General features: G+C 41.9%; 1 protein-coding gene across 1 annotated transcript in view; it reads right to left on the reverse strand.

Moving 5' to 3' along the window:
- Nucleotides 1-23,657, reverse strand: part of TMEM65 (transmembrane protein 65) — a 712,146-nt gene that overhangs the window by 136,713 nt on the left and 551,776 nt on the right. Inside the window, exon 3 of the mRNA XM_044066591.1 lies at nt 16,368-16,435. Within this exon, the coding sequence (XP_043922526.1) occupies nt 16,368-16,435 (68 nt within the window). The remainder of the gene's footprint in view (nt 1-16,367; nt 16,436-23,657) is intronic.

Consider the following 23,657-nt stretch of genomic DNA (forward strand, 5'->3'; position numbering starts at 1 on the left):
GGATGATGTATATAAGAGCCCGCAAGAATTGCCATGCTGTTAGGAATGACATTGGAATTAATTCCCTCCACCCATTAAAAACATGTTTTTTTTTTTTTTTTGTACTGCCTTTGGGAAAGAAAAGCATCTCCTATGCCGAGTCTAGTAATACAGTGCATCTGTGTAAAGTAGTCATCATACCAGTAGGAACAATTTACTCCTTTGTTTGGAATTAAACTGGATTTGCTATATCTTGTTGTTTTGCACCGAGACTGAAACAATACAATCACTGCTATCTGATGCTGTAAGATGTCTTGACTTTTACCATCAGATGTTGCCTAGAGACGGGAAATAGTCACGTGCTTTTTCCTCAGATATAAAAGCAGAGCTAATTATTCTCTAAACAGTATCAGAGTTGTGGGTAGCCCAAATGGAATAGCTGCAGCCTTTATCTGCTTCTTGGAATCTAAGTCATTTTATGTGAGAAGGCACAACTAGGATGTGGTCCTAGGCATTGTTCACATTCCATTTTGCCATAAACACATTTTGTCCTGTGAAGGGTCTTCAGATTTACTATCCTGAATTTGTTTTTGTAAACTGTTTCAGATTGAAAAGCTCTAACTGTGCTATTCACATTCTGCAGTTTTAGGATCCAGAAAAAGTCTGAAGTTAAAGTCTTCCATTTGGTAGTCAGGAACCCATCCTGTGTTTTTTTTTTTTTTTTTTTTTTTTTTTTTAATCAAGAGTTACTCACCTAACCACAATACAGTCTGCAGTTGATGAGATGCTTTGCAAGGAATATGGGGGTGATGCGGGATACGCTTCTGAAACTCTGCACAACACACTTGTCAACAGGAGCATGTAGACTGCAGCTACCAAAAGATGCAGACCTGAAGTCAGCAGGACTTCCTCTCTTGCACCTGTTGCTGCTATGTCTTCCTGGCTTGAAGTGGGGAAGAGGATGAAGGTTAGTTTTGCTTTCATACTTCACAAACTGCTGCTTCCTCTAAAAATGATCATTTGCAAACAAACATTCTGGAAAACCAGATCATGTGGCATTCGAAAGACATGCGTAGAATGGGTGTGCCTTCGTTAAAGGTTGGGTGTTGAGCTGGCACCTCGGCACCCGTAAAAAATCTACTGCCAATCATTAGCGGACCGGAGTTCCGCTGTGGCGACCCCTAACCAGGAAAAGCCGAAAGAAGAAGAAGATCATGAAAAAAAAAACTGCATTACAGCTCTAATTTTCTATTTTTCACTCTAAATCAGTAGAAACTGGTAACCATTTGAAATGTCAGCACATGCTACAGCAAGTCCCAAAACATGAAGACTGACTGGCCAAAAAGCAGACTTAAATCAACTAAGTCTGAGATGGTCATTTCCAGGACTACTCTCTTTTCTCTAAGGTATGGCAACCCTAGAGTCTGTACATATGTATATTTATATACATAAACATATATACAAGTCTGTGGGGCTTGCTCCCCTCCCATCAGAGGGTGCCGGGTGACTGCCTCCCTGCAAAAAAAGAAGCTTAAAGGAGAACAGCCATGTTCAAAATTCACTCTTCTCCTGTAATTTTGGTCCTTTTTTTCGGGAGTTGTACCTTCAACAGCTTGCTGTTCTGAGTCTCAAAAGACAGTTACTTAAGTGGAAAAAAATAATTCGCCTTCAGCAGTGGCAAGACAGTAAATGTTATTATCATCTATATACAGATAAAACAAACATTTTGCTTATTTTACTTTGATTTTAACCAGGAGTAGAGCACTGATCCCATTAGACCTATTTCAGTCTCAGCACAATTGTAAACACAATACATGCTTAACATTATACACAGAGTAACGGGCAAAATCTAATATATACATGCATCATATATATAGTGAATATCAGAGTTGGCTTTAGAGTATAAAGACAATAGATACATTACACTGTATACAGACTGACTGACAAAACACATACGTACATACATGGATTACACACCGAGTGGATATCCAAATTGGCATGTTGAAAGACTCACAATGAAAAATAGTCACAGCAAGCTATGCAGAGGTACTTAAATCTTATAGAGGTTATGTGTCTACGACTGGCACATTCCAGATGAAACTATGTTCAAGCCTAATTTGGGGAACACGTATTTAGACAAGATGGTAGTCTACTTGTCGGGATGAGGGAGGAGCATTTTTGAATAATATAAGACAGGATTTTGCCAGATCAGAAATTTAACAGTTCTTAGATAGTAAAAATTGATTTTCTCTGCTGGCATAATTATTTTGTTCACATAAGATTGAAACATGGTTAAAGAGCAATGACTGGAAACCAGTTCTGTCAGGGTATAAATGGTTTACTGCAACACAAATTCTAACAAAAATCAGGTGGAGGTGTTATGAGGTTGATATGGATTAAAGACAGTTATGAGACCTGTGATTATTATATATTCAATAATAACACCAATAATGCAGATTGTGTAACTGTGACAATAAAGAAGATCATCAGATTACCAAGTCAACTGCTGATGACACAGACAAATTCATACATTTCTTGCATGAAACACAGGAGAGAATAAAGTTACCAGAAACAGACTGGAATAACATTGATTCTACAACATCAGTAAGGGAATTAACAAAATAACTGCCAAAAGGCAATAAACACCTATAAGACCACAAAAAAAATAAAAAAATAAAAACCACAATGACCAAGCGCTTTCACCTTGTAACAATGTAGGCTTCTTCAGAGTCATTTGGTAAAAGATGACATCACTACACATACCAATCAAAAGTTTACTCTTCACTTAAGATAACTTTTTCCTATAGGTCAATGAATAACTACACTTTCACTTAAACATCATATCCAATATGAAATAAAATAACAGTCTTAAAACAATTTACAAATAAAGCTTAGTCTCCGTTTTTATTTCGTGGTTTGGATTTTTTTATTTTTCTGTGGTTCTATTAGTAAGGAAATTATTTACAACATATGTATAGGAACAATTGTTGCACATTATAAACAAACTTACCAGGAAATAGAACATACTGGAGATGGTTTGTGTACTAAAGGAAATGACTGTTAATTCATGTCATATTTTATCTTTGATTTGTAGTGATCACAGAGTTATAGACGTTAAATAACTGTTAGACAATTCTGCCAAACTGAAATCTAAACCAACCAGCCATACAAACCAAACAGATCCCTTACACCCAACCCAAACACTGCTCCTCCCACCACTAAAGCCAGTAATACAGATGATGACAGTCTGTTCTCAAACTATGTCACCAAAGCATAAAACACCCATACCTCAACAGAAGCTGAAGTCACACCTGCAATATATCTGGCCCTGCACCTACACTAACCCTGGATAAGTACCTAGACCATAATTCCACACATATTCCTACACTTCAACTACTCCTCAGTCATCTCTTTCTCACAACTCTTGTCTCTGCTCTCACCCTCTTGCCATAACTGACTACTACCTCCCAGACTTTCCTATTCACTTCACCCTTCTTATATTCACCTATAAAATCGTCTTCTTCTCTCCATCTCCACCTTCACACGATCAATCACTTCTAGTCCTTCTCCTGCTTTGATCAGCTGCTGCCTAGCAAAAAAAAATAAAAGCATCCACTGAAATTTATGTCTGTATATACACAATGCTACTGGTCTTGTGAAATATATGTCTGTATATACACAATGCTACTGGTCCTATGAAATATATGTCATTATGTATACAATGCCACTAGTCCTGTGAAATTTGTGTCTGTATACATACAATGCTATTGGTCCTGTGATATTTATGTCTGAATATATACACAATGCTACTGGTCCTGTGAAATATATGTCTGCATATATACAGTGCTACTGGTCCTGTGAAATTTGAATATCTATCATTTGGAGCTTTTCTCCCTGGGCCTCCACTGAAAAGGGGACCCTGTGCCCATTCAGACATTGCCATTCAACAAATGCAATAAATAAATACATACATACATACATACATAAATAAACTTCTTATGAAGTCATGAGACTATTCATTGAAGCCCTTGAGATTGAGAAACAAAATGGTCATATAAGCAAGAGAACTAGCAGGAGCCAGTGACACTGTACCACCTCCATGGTCAAAGGCAAACACCTACTAAAAATTCTGGGAGCATGGGAATGGCACAAGGACATCATCTTACATCACAAATGCTGGGACCCAACTCAAAGCAAACAAATCTCCCATCTGATTTCCAAATACATGCATTAGTAAAATCAGTCACTCAAATGAATGCCATCCTGCAGCTCTACAAAAAACAGGTATAGTTTCCTAAAGAGTGGCCTTCTAAATTATCAGATATTTCACATGCTTATTAAAACTGCAGACATATAAAACCAGCTAGCATTCATTCGATGCCTTCTGAACACACAAGAAATAGTCTAGGGTGTAGCCAACTGCAGACAATGTGACACCCTCACCATCACTCTTTTTACATAAAGCACTTGGGAAAGGGCAATCAGATACTCTGAAACCACCTAAGCTGACACACAGGGATTATATGGGAAGGATCTGAAGCATTTTCCATGCCCAGCACATGTGGAGTACAAACAGAACCAAGGAGGACAGGGTAATAGCTTCCAAGGCCAGGGCAAACCTCCATCCAGCAGTGTTCCTGATGCAGGCAGAAAAAGAACCTGCTGCAAGACTAAAGTCAAGTCCTGGACACTATAAGGAGACAAAGGAGGTGGACCTGGGAATAAATGACCTGCTGCTTTCCTGGCTTTTGCTGCTGCTTTAGAAGCTTTTCTCTGCACAGTATGGGAGTAGATCTGGGGCTAAATAAGGTAGCTCACAACCTCAGCAGTAGATAGCACCTTATGTCTCTTTCAGATCAGTAATCTCCTGTGCACCCATAACAGGGCTTTAAATTTGGAATAGGCATCCGAAATCTTTTACCTCAGCACTCCAAGGAGAGAAGACAGATTCAACAAGAATGCTCAGCAAAGCCAGAAAATGGATGAGGCAACCCTAGTCATCATGTACACTATATTAAGATGGAATCTGGTAACAAACAATAACAGTTTAGTTATGCTCAGGACAGTTTCCTTGGAAAAAAGAACACTCTGGAAATTCAGGAAGAAAAGCAATCTTTTCCAAACCAAGTCAACGAAGTAAGAGTGAAAATCGTCTAAATAACACAAACAGTTCAAATACCAAAATGCAAAACATACAAGCAATAAATTCTTTTACAAATATCCCTAGCATTGAACTATGTTAGAAGTGTGGGTGTTAAATGCTGATGCCTGTGGGATGCAGGCCTGGCAGAAGAAATGACAAAACACTACAACTTAGGAATGTTTCTCTAACACTGCTTCTTTTTCAGAAGGATGAGGAAAAGGTATGGGGCCGGATTCAATAAAGCCTACACTAAGTGTACACTAAGCATACACGATATGTACGCAATAAAATTCTTATCACATTTTTGTGCTTTCTAGTCACTCGGAAAGATTACATTAAGTATACATGCAGTCTACACTTTGTGGTAACCTCTACAAATCCCTGTCAATATTTAAAGCTGCAAGAATATCCGGTCTATATTATAACATCGAAGCATCAAAACTTCGAATGTTATAACATCGAACCCAAAACCACGAAAGCTGAAAACCCCGAAGACTGAGAACAGCAATTTTTTTCCCTGGAGAAAAAAAAAATCGCTATTCCAGTACAAAACACGAAACACACAAACACTACAAATTATTTCTAATGTGGGGGGCTGTGCCCCCCCCCCACTTAAATATACCAACTCCAAGATCGCATCACAGTGGAGGAAACAGCGAATCCGCAGAAACGGCCCACTGAATTCTTTCCCTGGGAAAGAATTTGATGTTCCGCAGCTTCGATATCGTCAGTTTTCGAGGTTTCCGGTTCGATGTTATAACATTCGAAGTTTTGACACTTCGATGTTATAATATAAACCCAGAATATCAGTAGGAAAACTAAAATTAGGAGGAAGAAGGTGTGCGTTATGTCTGTGTTGTCTGTTCACTCAGAACAGTGTACACTCAGTGTACGCTTTATTGAATCTGGCCCATGGTCCACTGTCTTGAGAGCAAAAGAAAGTACAGTTTTGTACCTACCATAAATGTAGATGTTTGAGTGTTCACCCTCCTGCAGTCATCACACTAGGGTTATCCTGTCGTCAGGCGGTCCCGCAGTCGGCCGGAATTCCAAAGTCTTGGTCCGGCGTCGGTTGCTGTCGCCTCTTCCCTGACGTCAGTGCGCCAGGGGTATATATAATGCAACCAACGCCATTTTCTTCAGTTTTTCTTGCCCCAGATGTCAGGTGCCCCCAAAAAGGTGGTCAGAATTAGTACCAAATGGAGTGTACACTATACAAACACAAAATCCCTTCAGCTATAAGCAAATACATCAGTAAGGCATAGAAGAGATTTTTCTAGTAGATCAGAGGGGATGGAGGGAGGGTAACCTGGACTGCAGCAGGGTGAACACTCAAACATCTACATTTATGGTAGGTACAAAACTGTACTATGTTCATTGTGTTACCCTGCTGCAGTCATCACACTTGGGTTGAGTCCCAAAGCTAAGGTAGGGGGGAGGTATCACAGAGGGTTAGTGGAGGCAATAAGGCCCTGCAGAACTGCAGTGGCGAAGCCCGCCCTGGACTTAGAGTAAAAAGGTAAGTGATAGTGTTTGGTAAAGGTGTGTACTGAACTCCAAGTTGCAGCTTCTAAAATTTCCTTGGTTGGAACCCCCCTGAGAAAGGCTGTAGAGGTAGCTGTTGCCCTGGTAGAGTGGGATCTAATGGTAGCAGGAACTGGTTTCCCATGATGGGTATAGCAGAAACGTATGCAATGACCTATCCATCCTTGAGAAGCTGTAGCATAGGATACAAAGAGCTGGTCAGTTTTTCTGAAAGCCTTAGTTTTGACCAAGTAGTAACGAAGCTGCCTGTGAATGTCCAAGGAATGCAGGAGTCTCTCACCTTTGCTCTGTGAATTGGGGAAGAAGGTGGGTAAGGGGATGGTTTGATTTAAAGCTACACTGGAAACCACCTTAAGTATAAAGGAAGGATTAGTTCGTAGAGAAACTGTCTTGATGAAAAATGAGGAAAGGTTCCACTGCCATTAGTGGCTGTAGCTCTCAGACTCTCCTAGCTGAATTTATTGCTAGGAGCAGGGCAGTCTTCCATGATAGGAACTGAAGATCTGCAGAGAAAGCTGGTTCAAAGGGAGGTAGTGTTAGTTTTTCCAGAACAATGTTGAGGTCCCATGTTGGTGTAGGAGCTCTCCTGGGTGGTCTAATGTTTTTTTCCCCTCTGAGGAACTGCCTTAGAAGAGGATGTGAAAATAAAGGTGGATCCGTGTTGTAGTGAGCTGAAATAGCTGAAGCATGGGTTTTAATTGAGGAAAAGGAAAGTCCTTTGTGCAACATCTCAGCTAAATACTGTAGAATGTGAGGCATGTGAGGCTGAATTGTGTCTTGGCCTTTAGCTTGGTTCCAGGCACAAAACCTTTTCCATTTGTCCGAATAAGCCTTCCTGGTGCTTGGCCTCCTGGCTTCCAGAATAACCTCCAGAACTGCTTCTGAAAGAGGAGCTGGTTGGATGTTTAGTTGATTTGCCATGCAGCCAGATTTAAAGTTTTGAGCTGGCTGTGAAGAATCTGTTTGTTTTGTTGTGTGAGCAAATGGGGTATTTGAGGCAATATCCATGGTGGGCTGTGGGCCATATTTTTCAATAGCGGGTACCAGTGCTGGCGTGGCCAGTCTGGGGCTATGAGAATCAGTAGTGGTCTCTCCTTTTTGACCTTCAAAAGAACCTTTGTGAGGAGAGGTAATGGAGGGAAGGCATATGCTGTCAGGTTTTTCCAACTGAAAGAGAGATAGTCCACTTTCCAAGCTTGATGGTGGAAGGTCCTTGCACAAAATTTTGTCAGTTGGTAGTTTTGAGGACTGGCAAACAGGTCTATGTTCGGAAGGCCCCATTTTTGAGTTATCATTGCAAATATTTGTGGATCTAGTTTCCACTCGTGGGGATCTTTGATGTTTCTGCTGAGGTCGTCTGCCAATGTGTTCTTCTGTCCTGGCAGGAATTGAGCTTGTAACTGGACTTGGTAGGCCAGAGCTGTGTTCCATAAGATCATTGCTTGTCTGCATAGAGGGTAGGAATGTGTACCCCCTTGTTTGTTTATGTACCACATTACTGTGGTATTGTCCGTCTTTATTGCAAGTTGTCCTAGATGTAATAGATCCTTGAAGGCTGTCAGAGCTTTCTGTACAGCTAGCATCTCTTTTTGATTTATGTGCAGATTTCTTTGATCTGCAGTCCATAGGCCTTGAATGCATTGTCCAGACAGGTGTGCCCACCAGGCGTAGTCTGAAGCATCTGTTGTGATAGTCTGCCTGGCTGGGGGCAAGGTGAAAGGCTGACCCTTGTTGAGGTGACATGCCTGTGACCACCATAGAAATTCCTGTTGTAGGCAGGGTATGAGAGATATCATTGTGTCCAAGCTGTGGCTGTGTTGAGACCATACGCTTTTTAGGTACCACTGTAATTTCCTCATATGCAGCTTTGCAAATGGTATTATTAGTATGCAAGATGCCATGAAGCCCAAAGCCTGCAGAATTTTTCTTGCAATTAATTGGGTCTTTGTTGCTATTGTCTTGAAATATTGAGTCAGTTGTAGTTGCTTGTCTGGCGTAAGATAAGCCTTCTGGGCCATTGTATTCAAGCTGGCACCCAGGAATGTCATTTTTTGTGAGGGTACTAGTTTTGACTTCTTTTCGTTTACTGTGTACCCCAGGCAGTTTAGTAGATGCTTTACGAAGGCCAGATGATGTAAGAGAATGTCTTTGCTTTCTGCTTGGATGAGGCAGTCGTCCAGGTATGGATATATTTGAATTCCTCTTTGTCTGCAGTATGCAATTACTGGTGCCAGGCATTTTGTGAAAACTCTGGGCGCAGTAGATAAGCTAAAGAGCAGTGCCGAGAATTGGTAATGGGTTGAACCTGCAATGAAACGGAGGTATCTTCTGCAACTTTGTCTGATAGGGACATGCAGGTATGCCTCCTTGAGGTCCAACGTTACTAGCCATGCTTCCTTGCCCAACATGGGAAGTAGCTGCTGTAGTGTTAGCATCTTGAATTTGGGTACTTGTAAGTAAGTGTTTAGAATTGAAAGGTCCAGAATTGGTCTCCAGGCATTGTCCTTTCTGGGCACTAGAAAGAGTCTTGAGTAAAATCCTTGGCCTTGCTCTCGAGTAGGTACCAGTTGAATGGCTCTCATGTCCATGAGAGCTGTAATTTGCTTTTGTGCCTCTGCCCATTGATTTTGTGGCAGGTTTGGCATTCCTCTTTTCATTGGCAAGGTGTGAAAGTGGAATCTGTATCCTTGTAAAATTATGTCTAGGACCCATTTGTCCTTTGTGACTATCTGCCAGTTGTCTGCAAAAAGTGCGAGTTTTCCCCCTAAGGGGGCTGCCAAGAGAGTATTGCTTGGCCAGATGAGGTGCAAGTCATTGAGTTTGCCTTCTGGTGGATTGAGACCTGTCTTCTCCTCCCTTCTGTGTTGTAGTGTCCCATTGGCGAGGTTTATACTGGGCTTGTGGTTGTCCTCTGCCCTTTGGGCATCTGTATTTACCCCTCTGCGGTCTGTCAGTGGCTGGAAAGGACCAATTTTTTGTTGGCCAGTTTCTGCTGAAGCGAGGGGGTTGTACTTGTAGGAAATCTTTGACTGTCTGCATAGATTTTGCCTTATCTTCCATTTTTCTTCTGCTTTAACTCCAAAAAGAACGTCCTGCTGTAGGGGAGCATCTAGTAGTTTTGCTTTAACATAATCAGGCAGAGTTTGTTCCTTTAACCAAGTATGCCTACATATAACAGACCCAGTGACAGCTGCTCTGCAGGAGGCCTCCAAAGAATCAAATCCACATTGTAAGGTATGTTTGCCCACCTGCTCAGTGGCATGCAACAGATCCTGTACTTCTTTCAATTCAGATTGTTGAGGGAGAGTGGTTATTCTTTGCTTTAACTGAGAGATTAGAAATTGCTGATACTTAAGCATATGAAATTGACAATTCAGTGCCCTCATAGCTAGTGTGGCTGAGGTGTAAACCTTTTTCCCCCACCTGTCTAGTGCTTTGGAATCCCTCTCAGAAGGTACTGGGTTTTTAGCCATAGAAGCCTTAGCTCCCTTGGGACCCTGGGAGATAATCTCTGGGTCAGCTACTGGACTTTTGTAAAGAAATTTGTGGGAATCAGGCACTCTGTAGTATCTGTCAGGCTTAGCCGGAGCAGGAGGTAGAGAGTCTGGGTTAAAACTGGATTCTAAATAGACATCATCCACAATGTCCAAAACTGGTGGGATGGCAAGTGGTCTGTGTTGGGGGAGTAAAATAAACTCTCTGAGCCTTTTCTTTGAATCAGAGTAGTCTTGACCTTCCCAGTGAAAATGTTCCCTCATAGTGTGTAAAGTTTCCCCAAAGGAGTAGTCTTCAGGAGGAGAAGCTGAGGGAATAGAGTCCTCAGCATCAGAATCTTCATAAGGAGAGAAGGAATAGTCTTGGTCCTCAGAGGAGTCTGAAGAAATGGACATTTGCTCAGAGGAAGCAAAATCTTCCTCTTGTCTAGGCCTTTTGTCAGGAGGGGGCTGTGAACCCCTGATTAAAGAAATTAAATCTTCAGCCATTTTGAGCATCTGTTTCTTAAGCATAGGGCCTTGAACAGGAGACTGAAGTGCAGTCCTTTTAGTTTTAGAAGGAGTCTTCGACTTAGAAAACGTTTTAATGGTGAGAGTCGTCGGTCTGAAAACGCCTTCAGAAACTGATGGCGTTTCTGTGGCACCGACGTCTTTTGAAGCAAAGTCGTCGGAAGGGCCTGAAGTGAAAGGCTGCATCGGCCTGGTACATTCCGTCAAAATTTCCGTAGCGGTCTCGGGTTCCAGATCTGTGGTAGTCAGGGGCTGCGTCGGAGCCTCACTGAGGACCGGAGACCGGATCAGCCGAGGCCTCGGAATCTGGCTTAGGCCTGGGCTGCCTGTCCTTATCCCTGCGTTTTTTGTGCACGTCGGTAGTCGGTTGCTCCAACGGCATGTTGTAGTTAAATTTCCTACCGAAGTAGTGTCGTACGAAATCAAAGAGTCTTTTAATAGTACGCTTATTAAACCTAACACAAAACCGACAAGAAGTGACGACGTGGTCTGGGCCTAGGCAAGGTATGCAATAAGAATGAAAATCCTTATGAGGTATTTGCTTCCCACAAGAAATACAATTGTTAACTTTTTCTGACATCGGTCTGAGGCAAGAAAAGTTTCCCCAACGGGGTACTTAGCTTTATAGAAGACTTCGGTCTGAAATTCGAATTCGAAAATCTCAGGAGTCGGCCGACCGGCACTTGCGAACTGCTTCTGCTTCGGGCACCGCGCGGCAAGAAAGACTGAAGAAAATGGCGTCGGTTGCATTATATATACCCCTGGCGCAGTGGCGACAGCAACCGATGCCGGACCAAGACTTTGGAATTCCGGCCGACTGCGGGACCGCCTGATGACAGGATAACCCTAGTGTGATGACTGCAGCAGGGTAACACGATGAACATCTAGCATTTGCTGCAGATTGACAGCATCTCTTTGGACAGCTTCTAGACTACTGAAGTCACCTAAACTAAGACACACACTGCATTACTTTCTGAATGAAAACTGAAGGAAATAAAATGCCAGTGCAAAATATTTGTTATCCTAAGCATCTTCATAACAGAAGAAACCTCAGATGAAAAACTTTGAGATGAAGTGGTTCACTATAGCAAATATTCAGACTCTGGGAAAGCTGACTTTACTAATTACTGGCACTTGGCAAGGATGGGACCAGACTTAAAAAACTCAGCTACACTGCTTATAGTCATACAGGTCAATGAAAGAACAAGTCTGAGATAAAGGGAGTCTCTTCCAGTATAAATACACTAGCAAGAGTGAAAGTAGGTCATTCAGCCAAATGGAATCTGTCTGAATTCTGAATTTGGCAAATGAAGTACAAATTGAAATGGATTCAGATATAGAATAGGCATCTCTGATATTTTCACCACTCTAACTTAAAACTACTTAAGACTTGATTATAACGTAGTAGGAATAGAACAGGCACAATCCAGTTCATATAGTATACGGGCAGCAATGCACACTAAACAGAATAACAACAGAACTGTCACCTGTTAAACAGATGTCTGAATTTTCAGCAAATCTGTTCATTCTGGAAAGCTGTTAATTATTCAAGTAACCTGGGTGCGTGTGTGTGTGTGTGTGTGTGTGTGTGTGTGTGTGTGTGTGGTGAGGGTGGAATTAGGGGGAGCCCCAGACCCTTGAAACATTATCTTGTACAGGGTGATGTCCTTCTATATCACTGTTGCAGTATTCGGTACAGAAGAGATGTCCCTCCCTGGGCAGCCCGTCACTTGGCCGGTATAAATAAGCTTAAAAGACATCTTGTTTGTGCCGTACATCACATTTATGCTCCCCACACAGAACATAGGGAATAAAAGGGGCATACAGACGCAACTACCTCGAACTTCTTTTACCACCAATCCGAACATCATTTTTGCCAGTTGCTTTGAATGCTTTGTTGCTGTACTGAATATTTAACAACAGATAAGTACCCTGTAGAGGTTATTTTTCATTTTACTTTATTGGTCTTGTATTTTATATCACTACCTAGAGTTCATATCATCCAAGAGGGGAAAATGTCAGTGTGGGATGCAAATTCCCCCATAAGAATGGTCACGAACCATGTCTTTTTTGTTTGGGTACTTCCCACAACTATACTTCTTGCAGTATCTGTAAGGCATGTGAGCCTAAGACACTCAGAAACTGCCTGTCTTCCCTGGTCATTAATCTTGAAAACTAATGGCTTAGACAGTTAGCCCAGGGTACCATGGCAGAATCCTTTAACCTCAAGATACTCCCGCTAGGTAACAAGGCGGCCAAGAAGTCTTGGCTATATTCTTTAGCTGTCCAGCCTTCACTGGACATCCTTCTAGAAGCAGGTAATAGTGCTATAGGTCATTCGGTGTTTATATCGGATTCTTCTGCTGTGACCCCAGTGGAGGCTGTTATGGATCCTTTTATTCGCACGTCCTCTGAAGCTTTGCAGGCATCTGCTTTGGATATCAAGGGGGAACAGCGGTTGATTAACTCGGAAGGCTCTAAAGGGATTCTGCAGATATTGTTCAGGAAGGAAATGCCTGGTTCTCTTCTCAAATCTCACCAAGAGTCGGAACCTCTGGCACTTGTTAGGGCTGATGCCCCTTTTATGAAAAGACAAAAACTGAAACATGTTTTGGTTTGTCCTATTGATCCTTAAACGGAATGGCATGAATTTACTCAGGGCTTATTCTCTGCCTTAAAGGCCCTAAAGCCTCCGCAAGGGGTTTCAGTACCCGCTACTCCTTGGACCTCTAACTCTTCCTAAATGGTTTAGGGAACCAGATTCCTCAGATGAGGATTCCCTGTCTGGTGAAGGGTCTTTGTCCTATTCTTCACAGATGCCTTCGCCTTTGGTTTATGGTTCTGATGAACAAAAGTCTGTTAACCCTAAGTCTCCTTTCGAGAAATTGACCTTTGGGGGCACAATTGCTAAGATGATGGAATTCTTTACGTGGGATTCTTCTCAAGTGTCTGATATTCAGAGAAGATATTGTGACTTGTTTCACATGGGTACTCCTAAACCATCAGCAGTTCCTCCTGTGTTAGCTGCCTTTTTAGATACTTTCACTGCTGCTTTCATGTCTCCTGATTCTCAGCCTCCTGCTGATAAGAAACCTGACAGATAATCCTCATGAACCTTATAGAACCTATTTTTATTTAAATGTCTTTCTGCTGATCCTGCTGTGGTGTCAGTCACTTCTGACAAACCTTATAAACTTTTGTTCTCTTTCAAACTTTTGCCTTCTGATAAGGATAGTAAGGCAATGGAGAGAACATTTACACTGCTTCTACTGTGGCCTTTACCAGATCCACATGACCAGGCATGCTCTGGCCATGATTGCTCAGGCTTGTCAAGTTATCTCAGTCTTCCCTGATTCTGGTGACAAATCCACTGCCTTATCTTTTTTTAGGCCCTGCTCAGAGGGTTTCTAAGCTCCAGGTCCTTATGACCATTCTTCCTTTTTTGTTTTTTTCATGGGGACAGGGTGGTCTTACATACTAATCCTTCTTTTATGTCCAAGGTGGTCAATGAGTTGTCCTTGAATCAGTCAGCGCAACTCCCTTCCTTTTCCCTTCTCCTCAATCTGCTACTGAGAGGGTCCTGCATACCTTGGATTTGCACAGACAGCTCAGGTACTATTTGGATAAAACTAGGGCTATCTGTAAGTCTGATCAGTTTTTTGTTTCCTTTCATCCCAGGTCTTTGGGTTTGACTGTTTATAAGCAAACCATCTCCCCCTGAATATCTAAGGTCATTTCCTTTTGTTATTCTTTTCATGGCAAAAATCTGTCTGCTTCTGTTAGAGCTCTTTCCACTAGGGCTGTTGCCTCTTCTGTGCCTTCTTCAAGGGGTTGGACACCAATTCCATCCCTGTAGCCACTACTTGGTCTTCAGTGCATACCTTTACTAAGCATTATAAGTTAGATAAGCTATTTAGGGCCACAGCAGGCTTTCCTGAAACCACTTCATGTGGGTTTGTTGAGGGCTCTTCTCAGCCTTCCACCTCCCATTCTGTTTCTTGAACTTTTTTATTCTCCCTTCTAAGCAGAATATTGCAACAGTAATATAGAAAGACATAGTACAGTTGTGTAGACTCTTACCATAACATTAGATCTCCTTCTCTTCACTGTTGCAGTATTCACTCCCTCCCACCAGCACACTCTAATTTATTCTGCATTTCGGCAATTCATTTCAAGGTAGCTGCTTCCGTACATCCCTTTTATACCCTACGTTCTGTGCGGGGAGCATAAATGTGACGTACAGTGCAAACAAGATCTCTTTTAGTTTACTTATACTGACTGAGTGACTGGCTGCCCAGAGTGGGACATCCCTTCTGTAACAAATATTGCAACAGTGAAGAGAAGGACATCTGCTGTTATGGTAAGAATTTACACAACAGTACTATCTCCATATATATCTGTCATCAACTGCCAAGGCATTAAAATGGCCTTCAAAATTCAGTATCAGCAAAGGACAAATGAACAGGAGGATGGAACACAAGGGGGATTAAACTAATGCTAATGTCTGCCTCATTGCATGAGCAGGGATACATTAAGGGACACCTTTCTCAAGCCTGGACTCCAACTCATTGCTGGAGAGCCACACTATGACTATGCATGAACTACAACTGCCTAAAAGGAAATGTGCTGTGATGGGGTAATGGATAAATAGGTCTCACAGCAGCTCAATAATTTCCTCCACTTTTGCATTGCATGATGTCTGCTAAAAAAAAAAAAAAAAAAAAAAAAAAAAAAAACTGAGCTAGCTTTCAGACCTTCATTGGAGGACTGCAAGGAGGACTGTCCACAGGCCATTGTGTATCTAGAAGATTCTGAACAGAAGTCCAGTGTAAATATCTATAACGCTTGGTCTCAGGATCCTCACCTTTTTTTGTCAGCATTAGTCCAAATGTCTTTTATACTCCTTACCATTATGGAGCAAAAACTACGTAATAGAATTGTTTGACCTTTTTATGCCCTGTATTATTAAAACTTATCTTATCAACACATTTTATTAGCATTTATACAGTTTAACAGACTGGCATTTACTTTACTGTACATTTTTCTGTTCACTTTCTGAAAGGAAAAATATATTTGAAGCAACTTCTCTAAACTCCAGAGTTCACCAAACATGGGCTAGGAAAGGTCTGTTAAAATATTACTTTCCATAATTTTTGTTTTGGCAGTCTGTTTTTTTTCCCAAAGTTCGTTTTCTCACTTGTTACAAGTCTCAGATGATGTTGGGGGTTTGATGTAGCAACCCAAAGCTAAGGCAGCACTCTATCTATCAAATGTTGTGAGATGAGGTAAACCTGAAGATAACTCCGCCTCCACAAACTGGTGAATAGGTTGCGGCTGCAGTGGGTCAAGCTCTAGGGATACTGCCAGTAATGGTCCTGACTGGCAGAAAGGCAATCACAAAAGGAGTTAGGAAGCCTATGATTTTCAGGCATTGAAAGTTGTCATCTTCCTAAAACAACGTGCAAGGAGAAAAGGTGAGCAATGCAAACAGCCAGAATGAACAAAAGATTGTTGAGAATTGCACATCTAATTTTGAAACTGGGAGACTGCCAAGGGCTAAAGGGAGTTTGCATTTCAACAAATAAAGAAGCCATCTCTGTTTTAATTATGCATCTGACTGGCGTGGCACATAGCAAAACTTCACTATATGCCACATTGTTAACTGATGCATTTTGTACAAAGTAGATGGGACTTACCGCGGCAATCATGATAGCGTTATCCAGGAACCCAAATCCTACGAATGGTAATGCATTGTGAAAAAACACTGCAAGACACAAGCAAAAGTAACATGTTCAGACCTTAAATTACACCTGGATGAACAACTTTACAGCAGGTGAAAATACTTTTACTTTCACATATATCTGAGTTGGTTAATTCCACAAACACTTTCATAATTTTTGTAGGTTTCTTGCCCTATTCATGAGGAAATTTTGAGAAGCAGTGGATATATATATTTTTTTTAACCTAGGGCTCTCATATTAAGTTTAACATACCCCAAAGATACACTGTGGTGTCACGTGATAAACAGAAGCATAAATGCAATTGCCACTTCACCACCAGTCTTAAAGAGATTAATATAGTTGGAAAAGAACTAAAATCAAAACACAGTAAACCTTGCTACCAAAACCTTAAAAATAAATCCTCTTCCTTCTAGAATAGCTATATTCCATACCCCCCAAAATGAAAAATTCCTGACACCATAAGGTTTTTAATACATGCTAATGGTATGACGGAGGGCTGTGTTTCACAGTTTCAAATATCCATCAAACCCCAAGGTAAAACACCTCCAAAAAAGAGGACTGTCTTACAACCCACTAAGTGTGACACTAAAACAGGACATTACCTAATAAAACTGTACCAGACATCCGGTCACCCACAGTGCTACTAGTGGAAATTTTTTGTGAGTCACGCATTACATTTAAAATGACCAAACAATGGAATTTAATCTATGCTGTCAACAGTCACATTACTACTATACAGGTAAAACCCTAGTCGCACAACAGCAGCCACAACTTCTACTGATACGAACACAATTTACCACTTGCAAAACTAGTTACTGCTAAAACATATAGAGAAGAAATGGAAAGCTGTGCAAACAGTATGTTTGTATTCTGTGAATGTGAAACCAAAATGACCACAAGCGACAATCTTATGTGAACATTTTGGTGCAGCAAACAGATGAAAAGTTCTTCAGTTCACAAAGCAATCTTAAAGATTATGTGCAATGGTTAGAAAGTACAGTTGTGCAAGAACTTACCATAACAGTAGATTATCTACTGATCAATGTTGTAGTATTCCAAACTGTTGGGTTATCTTGCTAAATAACTTGGACATCTGGATGGGTTAATAAAGCCAAAACTTTCCACAAAGCCATACATCCAATGTATGACTTAAGCCCACAGGCGTAAGGGTACACGAGAGGATTATGGACATAAACCCTCAGACTATTTCCACGCCAGAAAGCCTGAAGCCTGTAGAGGCCTGAGAAACAAAGTAAACTGATTAGCTAACAGGGGAAATGCAAAAAGACAGTGGCCCCCCTCAATCCATGTGGAAAGGTATGGAAGAAACAGAGAAGGAGGAAGGTAGGGTGGGAAAGAATACTGCAACCGTGGTCAATAGAACACATACTGTTATGGTAAGTTCTTACACAACTGTACTGTGTGTCCTTCCTTAGATCACTGATGTATTCCAAACTGCTGGGTGATTCCAAAAGCTTATGGATTGTGAAGGGTGGTTGGATGAGAAATATGAGAAATGTCTGGTAATCCAGAGAGGACTGACCAGAGAAGGTGGTTCTGGATTTAGAGAAAGTATCCGCTCTGTAATGTTTAGTAAAAGTATGCACAAAAGATGAAGTAGCTGCTTCAAGAACTGTTCTAGAGTCAATCCCCACATAAAAGGCTCAGGATGAGGCTACTGCTCTAGTAGAATGTACCTTTGCTGGAAATGTAAGGATTTGCCATGTTCAGTGCAGCAAAAGTTGATGAATTTAGAAATCCACTTAGCAACACTTTGTTTAGACCTTAGTTCTCTAGCTTGGAGTCCTGGAATGCAAGAAACAGCTGGACCTACTTGAGGATATCTTTAGTCTTTTGCAAGCAGAATCTGGAGTTGTCTCTACAAAAAAAGAGAATGTAGAATCCTTTCTTCCTTGTTCACTGGATTAGGGAAAAAAGATGGGGAGAATTTATGGCGTGATTGGCCATAAAATGGCCATTTTAGGCATAAAGGAGGGATCAACTCACACAGATACACTATTCTTGTGAAAAATAAGGTAGAAAGGTGATGCCATAAGGGCCTGTAGTTCAGAGACTTGTCTGCCTGAAGTGAGAGCTACCAGAAGAATGGTTTTCCAAGTACAGGATTTGGGAATGGCAGAAACTGCCAGTTCAAAAGGAGGGAAAGTAAGTTTTTCCCGTAAAACATTCAGGGCCCAAGCAGGAGGGATAGCATTCCTAGGAGGTTTTTAAGAACTGTTTCACCTCTCTTCAGGCCAGCAAGCAAACATGGCTGAGATATGTGCCTTAACAGAGGAGTATCGTAGGACAGATTTGAAAAGCTCACACAAATAAGACAGGATGGACCACAGGGGTATTAGTTTGTACTGGATCCATTTTTAGACAAATACCAGATCTTTTAGCTATGTAAGAGTGCCCTGGTAGTAGGTTTCCTTGCTTCCTGGAGAACCTTAAGCACATACCCAGAAAACTGGTGTCTAAAAGGGATCAGAATCCTATTATCCATAAGGTCAGGTTGAGGGATGACACACTGGAATGAAGTAATGAGACTTTCTGTTTTGTGAGAAAGTCCACTGGGGAGGGTAGCTTCTGGTAATGGCCCTTGGTCAGGTAGAAGAGAAAGGGAAACCAGTGCTGCCTTGGCCAATAGGGAGAAACCAGTAAGTTCTTTGGGTATTCTCTTTGGATCTTTATTAAGACCTTGTGGAGAATAAGAAGAGGAGGAAAGGCATATAAACATAAAAAAACAACATAAAAAAAACTCTTAACTAAACTTAAGCCCACCAAATTAGCAGCAGACAACCTCCCAAGTGAATACCAACAAATCGCAGCTGATGCTCTAGCTTACCCAGTATCCATCTTGATTACCTGATCTCTGTCAGAAAGTTACGTTCCCACACTATGGAAAGTATCACATATAATTCTCCTCCACAAAGGCAGCCTCTCCAAAGAACTAACCAATTACCGCCCCATAGCTAATCTCTCGCCACTCTCCAAAATACTAGAGAGATGCATTCCCTTTCAGGTCTCAGACTGCCTCCTTACTAACAACCTCCTTTCCAGTACTCAGCATGGTTTCTGACCAAACCATAGCACCACCACTGCCTTACTCTCCTTTACTAACACTATCCTTCAGCATAAAAACAATGGCTATCTCTCCTCTGCTACTTTCCTAGTCCTATCCAAAACATTCAACATGGTCCTACACAAACAACTCATCTCTGTCCTCAATAACCTATCCTCTCAATCAGTCATCAACTGGTTTCAGAGTTACCTGTCTGACCGCCAACAAATCATTGTATGGCAGAATGACATATCTCCTCAATTATCTGTCTCTATAGGGGTTCCCCAAGGATCCATCCTTGGACCCCTACTCTTCTCTATTTTCACCAATAATCTTGCCTCTGCCACCAAACGTGGCACACTCATACAATACACACATGACTCAACCATCATCTCCTCAGCCCAGTCCCTACCCAAACTGCAAAAAGTCGCACAGGAAGCCTTTTCCTCTGTTGAAACTTGGTTATCCGATGCCCAATTAATACTCAACCCAAACAAAACTACTCATCTTCCAACTCACCAAACATACTCAAAACAACTCTCACTTTAACATCACTTTAACATCACAGCAAAAGACAACACCACTATACATCCAACAAAACACACCAAATTGCTAGGAGTGGAAAAAGTACAGTTTTGTACCTACCATAAATGTAGATGTTCGAAGATCCACATTGCTGCAGTCCTTACACTTGGGTAGTCCGCTGTCCTCGGTCGGCCCGAATATCAAAGTATTAGGCTGACGTCGGTCAAGGCGCTTAAGACTGACATCAGGACGTCAGGGTACAAATGCGCATGACCGACGTCATATCCTCAGTCTTTTCTTGCCCCAGATGTCAGAAGACCCTAAACAGAAAGGTCAAAACCAAAAGACAGCAAAAAACAACCAACCACCCTTGCACTAATCATATGTACAATATATACAAAATCCACAATATTCACAACCCAAACCACACAACCGCCTCTAACTACAGAGGGGAAGGAGGGAGGGTAATTGGACTGCAGCAATGTGGATCTTGAACATCTACATTTATGGTAGGTACAAAACTGTACTATGTTCTTCATCTCACATTGCTGCAGTCCTTACACTTGGGTAGAATCCCAAAGCAGAGGTGAGGGAGGATGGCAAAACTATAAAGCAGTAGGAGCTGCCAGAATGCCCTGTAAAATTGCAGTGGCAAAACCAGCCCTAGATTTAGAGTAAAGTGGAAGGTGGTAATGCTTAGAGAAAGTATGCACTGAACTCCAAGTAGCTGCCTCCAAAATATCTTTAGTTGCCACCCCCCTTAAAAAAGCTGTAGAAGTGGCAGTAGCCCTAGTGGAATGAGGCCTAATCCCAGTTGGAATCTCCTTACCATGATGGGAATAACAGAAAGCAATACAAAACCCAATCCACTTAGAAATAGTTTGTTTTGACACAGGCTTGCCCTGAGAACCCAAAGCAAATGAAACAAATAACTGCTGAGACTGCCTGAACCCTTTAGTTCTGCTTAAATAATATCGCAACTGCCTGTGTATATCCAAGGTGTGCAAAATCTTTTCCCCTTTATTTTGGGGGTTTGCATAAAAAGTAGGCAAATGACTAGAAACCACTTTAGGCATAAAGGAAGGATTAGTACGTAATGATACCCTATCCTTATGGAAAATTAAGAAAGGCTCAACCGCCATAAGGGCCTGTAATTCAGAAACCCTTCTCGCAGAGGTAATGGCCAACAAAAAAGCAGTCTTCCATGATAAATATTTCAACTCGGCAGTAGCTGCAGGCTCAAAAGGTTGTAGAGTGAGTTTCTCCAACACAAAATTGAGATTCCAAGCAGGAGTAGGAGCTCTACGTGGGGGTCTTATATTCTTTGCCCCTCTAAGGAACTGCTTAAACAAAGGATGAGAAAACAATGGTGGGTCACAGTCGTAATGAGCAGAAATTGCTGCAGCATGAACCTTAATAGAAGAGAAGGACAAACCTTTGTCCAGTAACTCTGCAAGATATCGAAGAGCCACACTTAAATTAGGCTTAGAAACATCAAATTCCTTTGCTGCACTCCAAAATAAAAATCTCTTCCATTTCTCTGCGTACACTTTCCTTGTACTAGGCCTTCTGGCCTCCAAAATAACATCCAAAACTTGCTGTGGAAGCTGAGACCCTCCAGGGTTTAAAACAGAATATGCCAGGCTGTTAGGTGAAGAGAGTGAAGTTTGACATTGAGTAAATGACTGTTCTCCTGAGACAGCAGGTGTGGAATCAAAGGCAAAGGCCATGGAGGCTCCCTGCCAGACTTCTCAGTAATGGGTACCAGTGCTGTCGAGGCCAATCTGGAGCTATTAAAATCATCTTTGGCTTGTCCTGTCTGACCTTTAGGAGTACCTTTGGGAGGAGAGGCAGAGGTGGAAAGGCATACACATGAAGATTGCTCCAATTGAAAGAAAGAGCATCCACTTTCCAAGCTGTGGGATGAAACCTTTTGTGCAAAACTTTGGCAGCTGGTAGTTTAGTGGAGAAGCGAACAGATCTATGTCTGGAGTTCCCCATGACACTGTCAATTTCTGAAATACATGAGGATCCAATTTCCACTCGTGGGGATCCATAATTCGCCTGCTCAACACATCTGCTAAGGAGTTCTGTGCTCCGGCAGAAACCTTGCCTGAAGATTTAGCTGTAAACTGAGAGCAGTCTCCCACAAAATCATTGCTTGTCTGCATAGAGGATAAGAATGAGTTCCCCTTGCTTGTTGATGTACCACATGACAGTTGTGTTGTCTGTTAGAACCAACACCTGCCCTGGAAGAAGTAAATCCTTGAAAGCTATTAATGCAAATTGGACTGCTAACATCTCCTTCAAGTTGATATGTAGATGTTGTAGTCTGGCAGGCCACGTGTCTTGTATCCACTTTCCATTTAGATGAGCTCCCCAAGCTTTGTCTGAGGCATCTGTCGTTAGAATCTGACTCGCCTCTGGCCGGGTCACAGAGAGTCCCTTGTTTAGGTGACATTCCTGAGCCCACCACAAAAATTCCTTTTGAATGCAAGGTATTATTCGAATGACAGTGTCCATATCCTGGCAGTGCTGTGTCCATACATTTTTGAGATACCATTGTAGCTTCCTCATATGCAGTTTGGCATTGGGAAGCACCAGAATACAAGATGCCATGAACCCCAAGGCTTGAAGGACTGTCCTTGCAGTCAGCCTGGACTGATGAGACAAATGACGGAAGTAAAGGGAAAGATTCTTTTGTTTGTCCGGGGTCAAAAAGGCCATCTGGGATGCTGTATTCAGTCTCACACCCAGAAAGCACATGTCCTGAAAGGGTACCAGACTGGACTTTATTTCGTTCACAGAATACCCCAGGCATCTTAGCACTGCTATCACATATTGCAAATGATGAAGAAGTTCGTCCCTTCCTTTGGCCAGAATCAGGCAATCGTCCAAATAAGGATATATCTGTATTCCTTTTAGCCTGAAGAAAGCTATCACTGGAGCCAGAACCTTCGTGAACACTCTGGGCACAGTAGATAAGCCAAAGGGCAATGCAGAGAACTGATAATGAGAAGTCCCAGCTCGAAAACGCAGATACTTCCTGCAACTTAGCCTGATAGGAACATGAAGGTAAGCCTCCTTGAGATCCAGAGTCACCATCCAGTGATCTTTGCCCAGCAGAGGTAAAAGCTGCTGTAACGTCAACATTTTGAACTTGGGAATGTCCAGATAAGTGTTGAGGATAGATAAATCCAAAATTGGTCTCCACGTGTTCCCCTTCTTTGGTACTAGGAACAGGCGAGAATAAAATCCTAGGCCCACTTCTGGCAGAGGGACCGGCTGTATGGCCCCTATTTGAAGCAGCAGAGAAATTTGTTTGTGAGCCTCTATTCTTTGTTGAGGAGGAACGTCTGGCATGCCTTTGAAAGGAGGCAAGGTATGGAAATAAAACTTGTAACCTTGGTGTATAATATCCAATACCCATCTGTCCTGGGTAATTAAACTCCAATTTTCTTTGAAGAGTGCCAACCTTCCTCCCAAAGGTGCTGCCAGACAAGTAGGCTCTGGCAGCTGAAAAGGCAGGTCATTGGGCCTGTTTACGAAAGGACTGGCCCCTGCCCTCACCTGAAGACTGAGCAGGTGAACTCCCTGTTCTAGGTCTGAAAGAGCCCTGAGCTCTGCCCCTACCACGTCTAGATCTTCCCCTAGAC

The sequence above is a fragment of the Protopterus annectens genome, chromosome 3.part1 (assembly GCF_019279795.1).
Source record: "Protopterus annectens isolate FY-2018-M chromosome 3.part1, PAN1.0, whole genome shotgun sequence".
NCBI classification, from domain to species: domain Eukaryota; kingdom Metazoa; phylum Chordata; order Ceratodontiformes; family Protopteridae; genus Protopterus; species Protopterus annectens.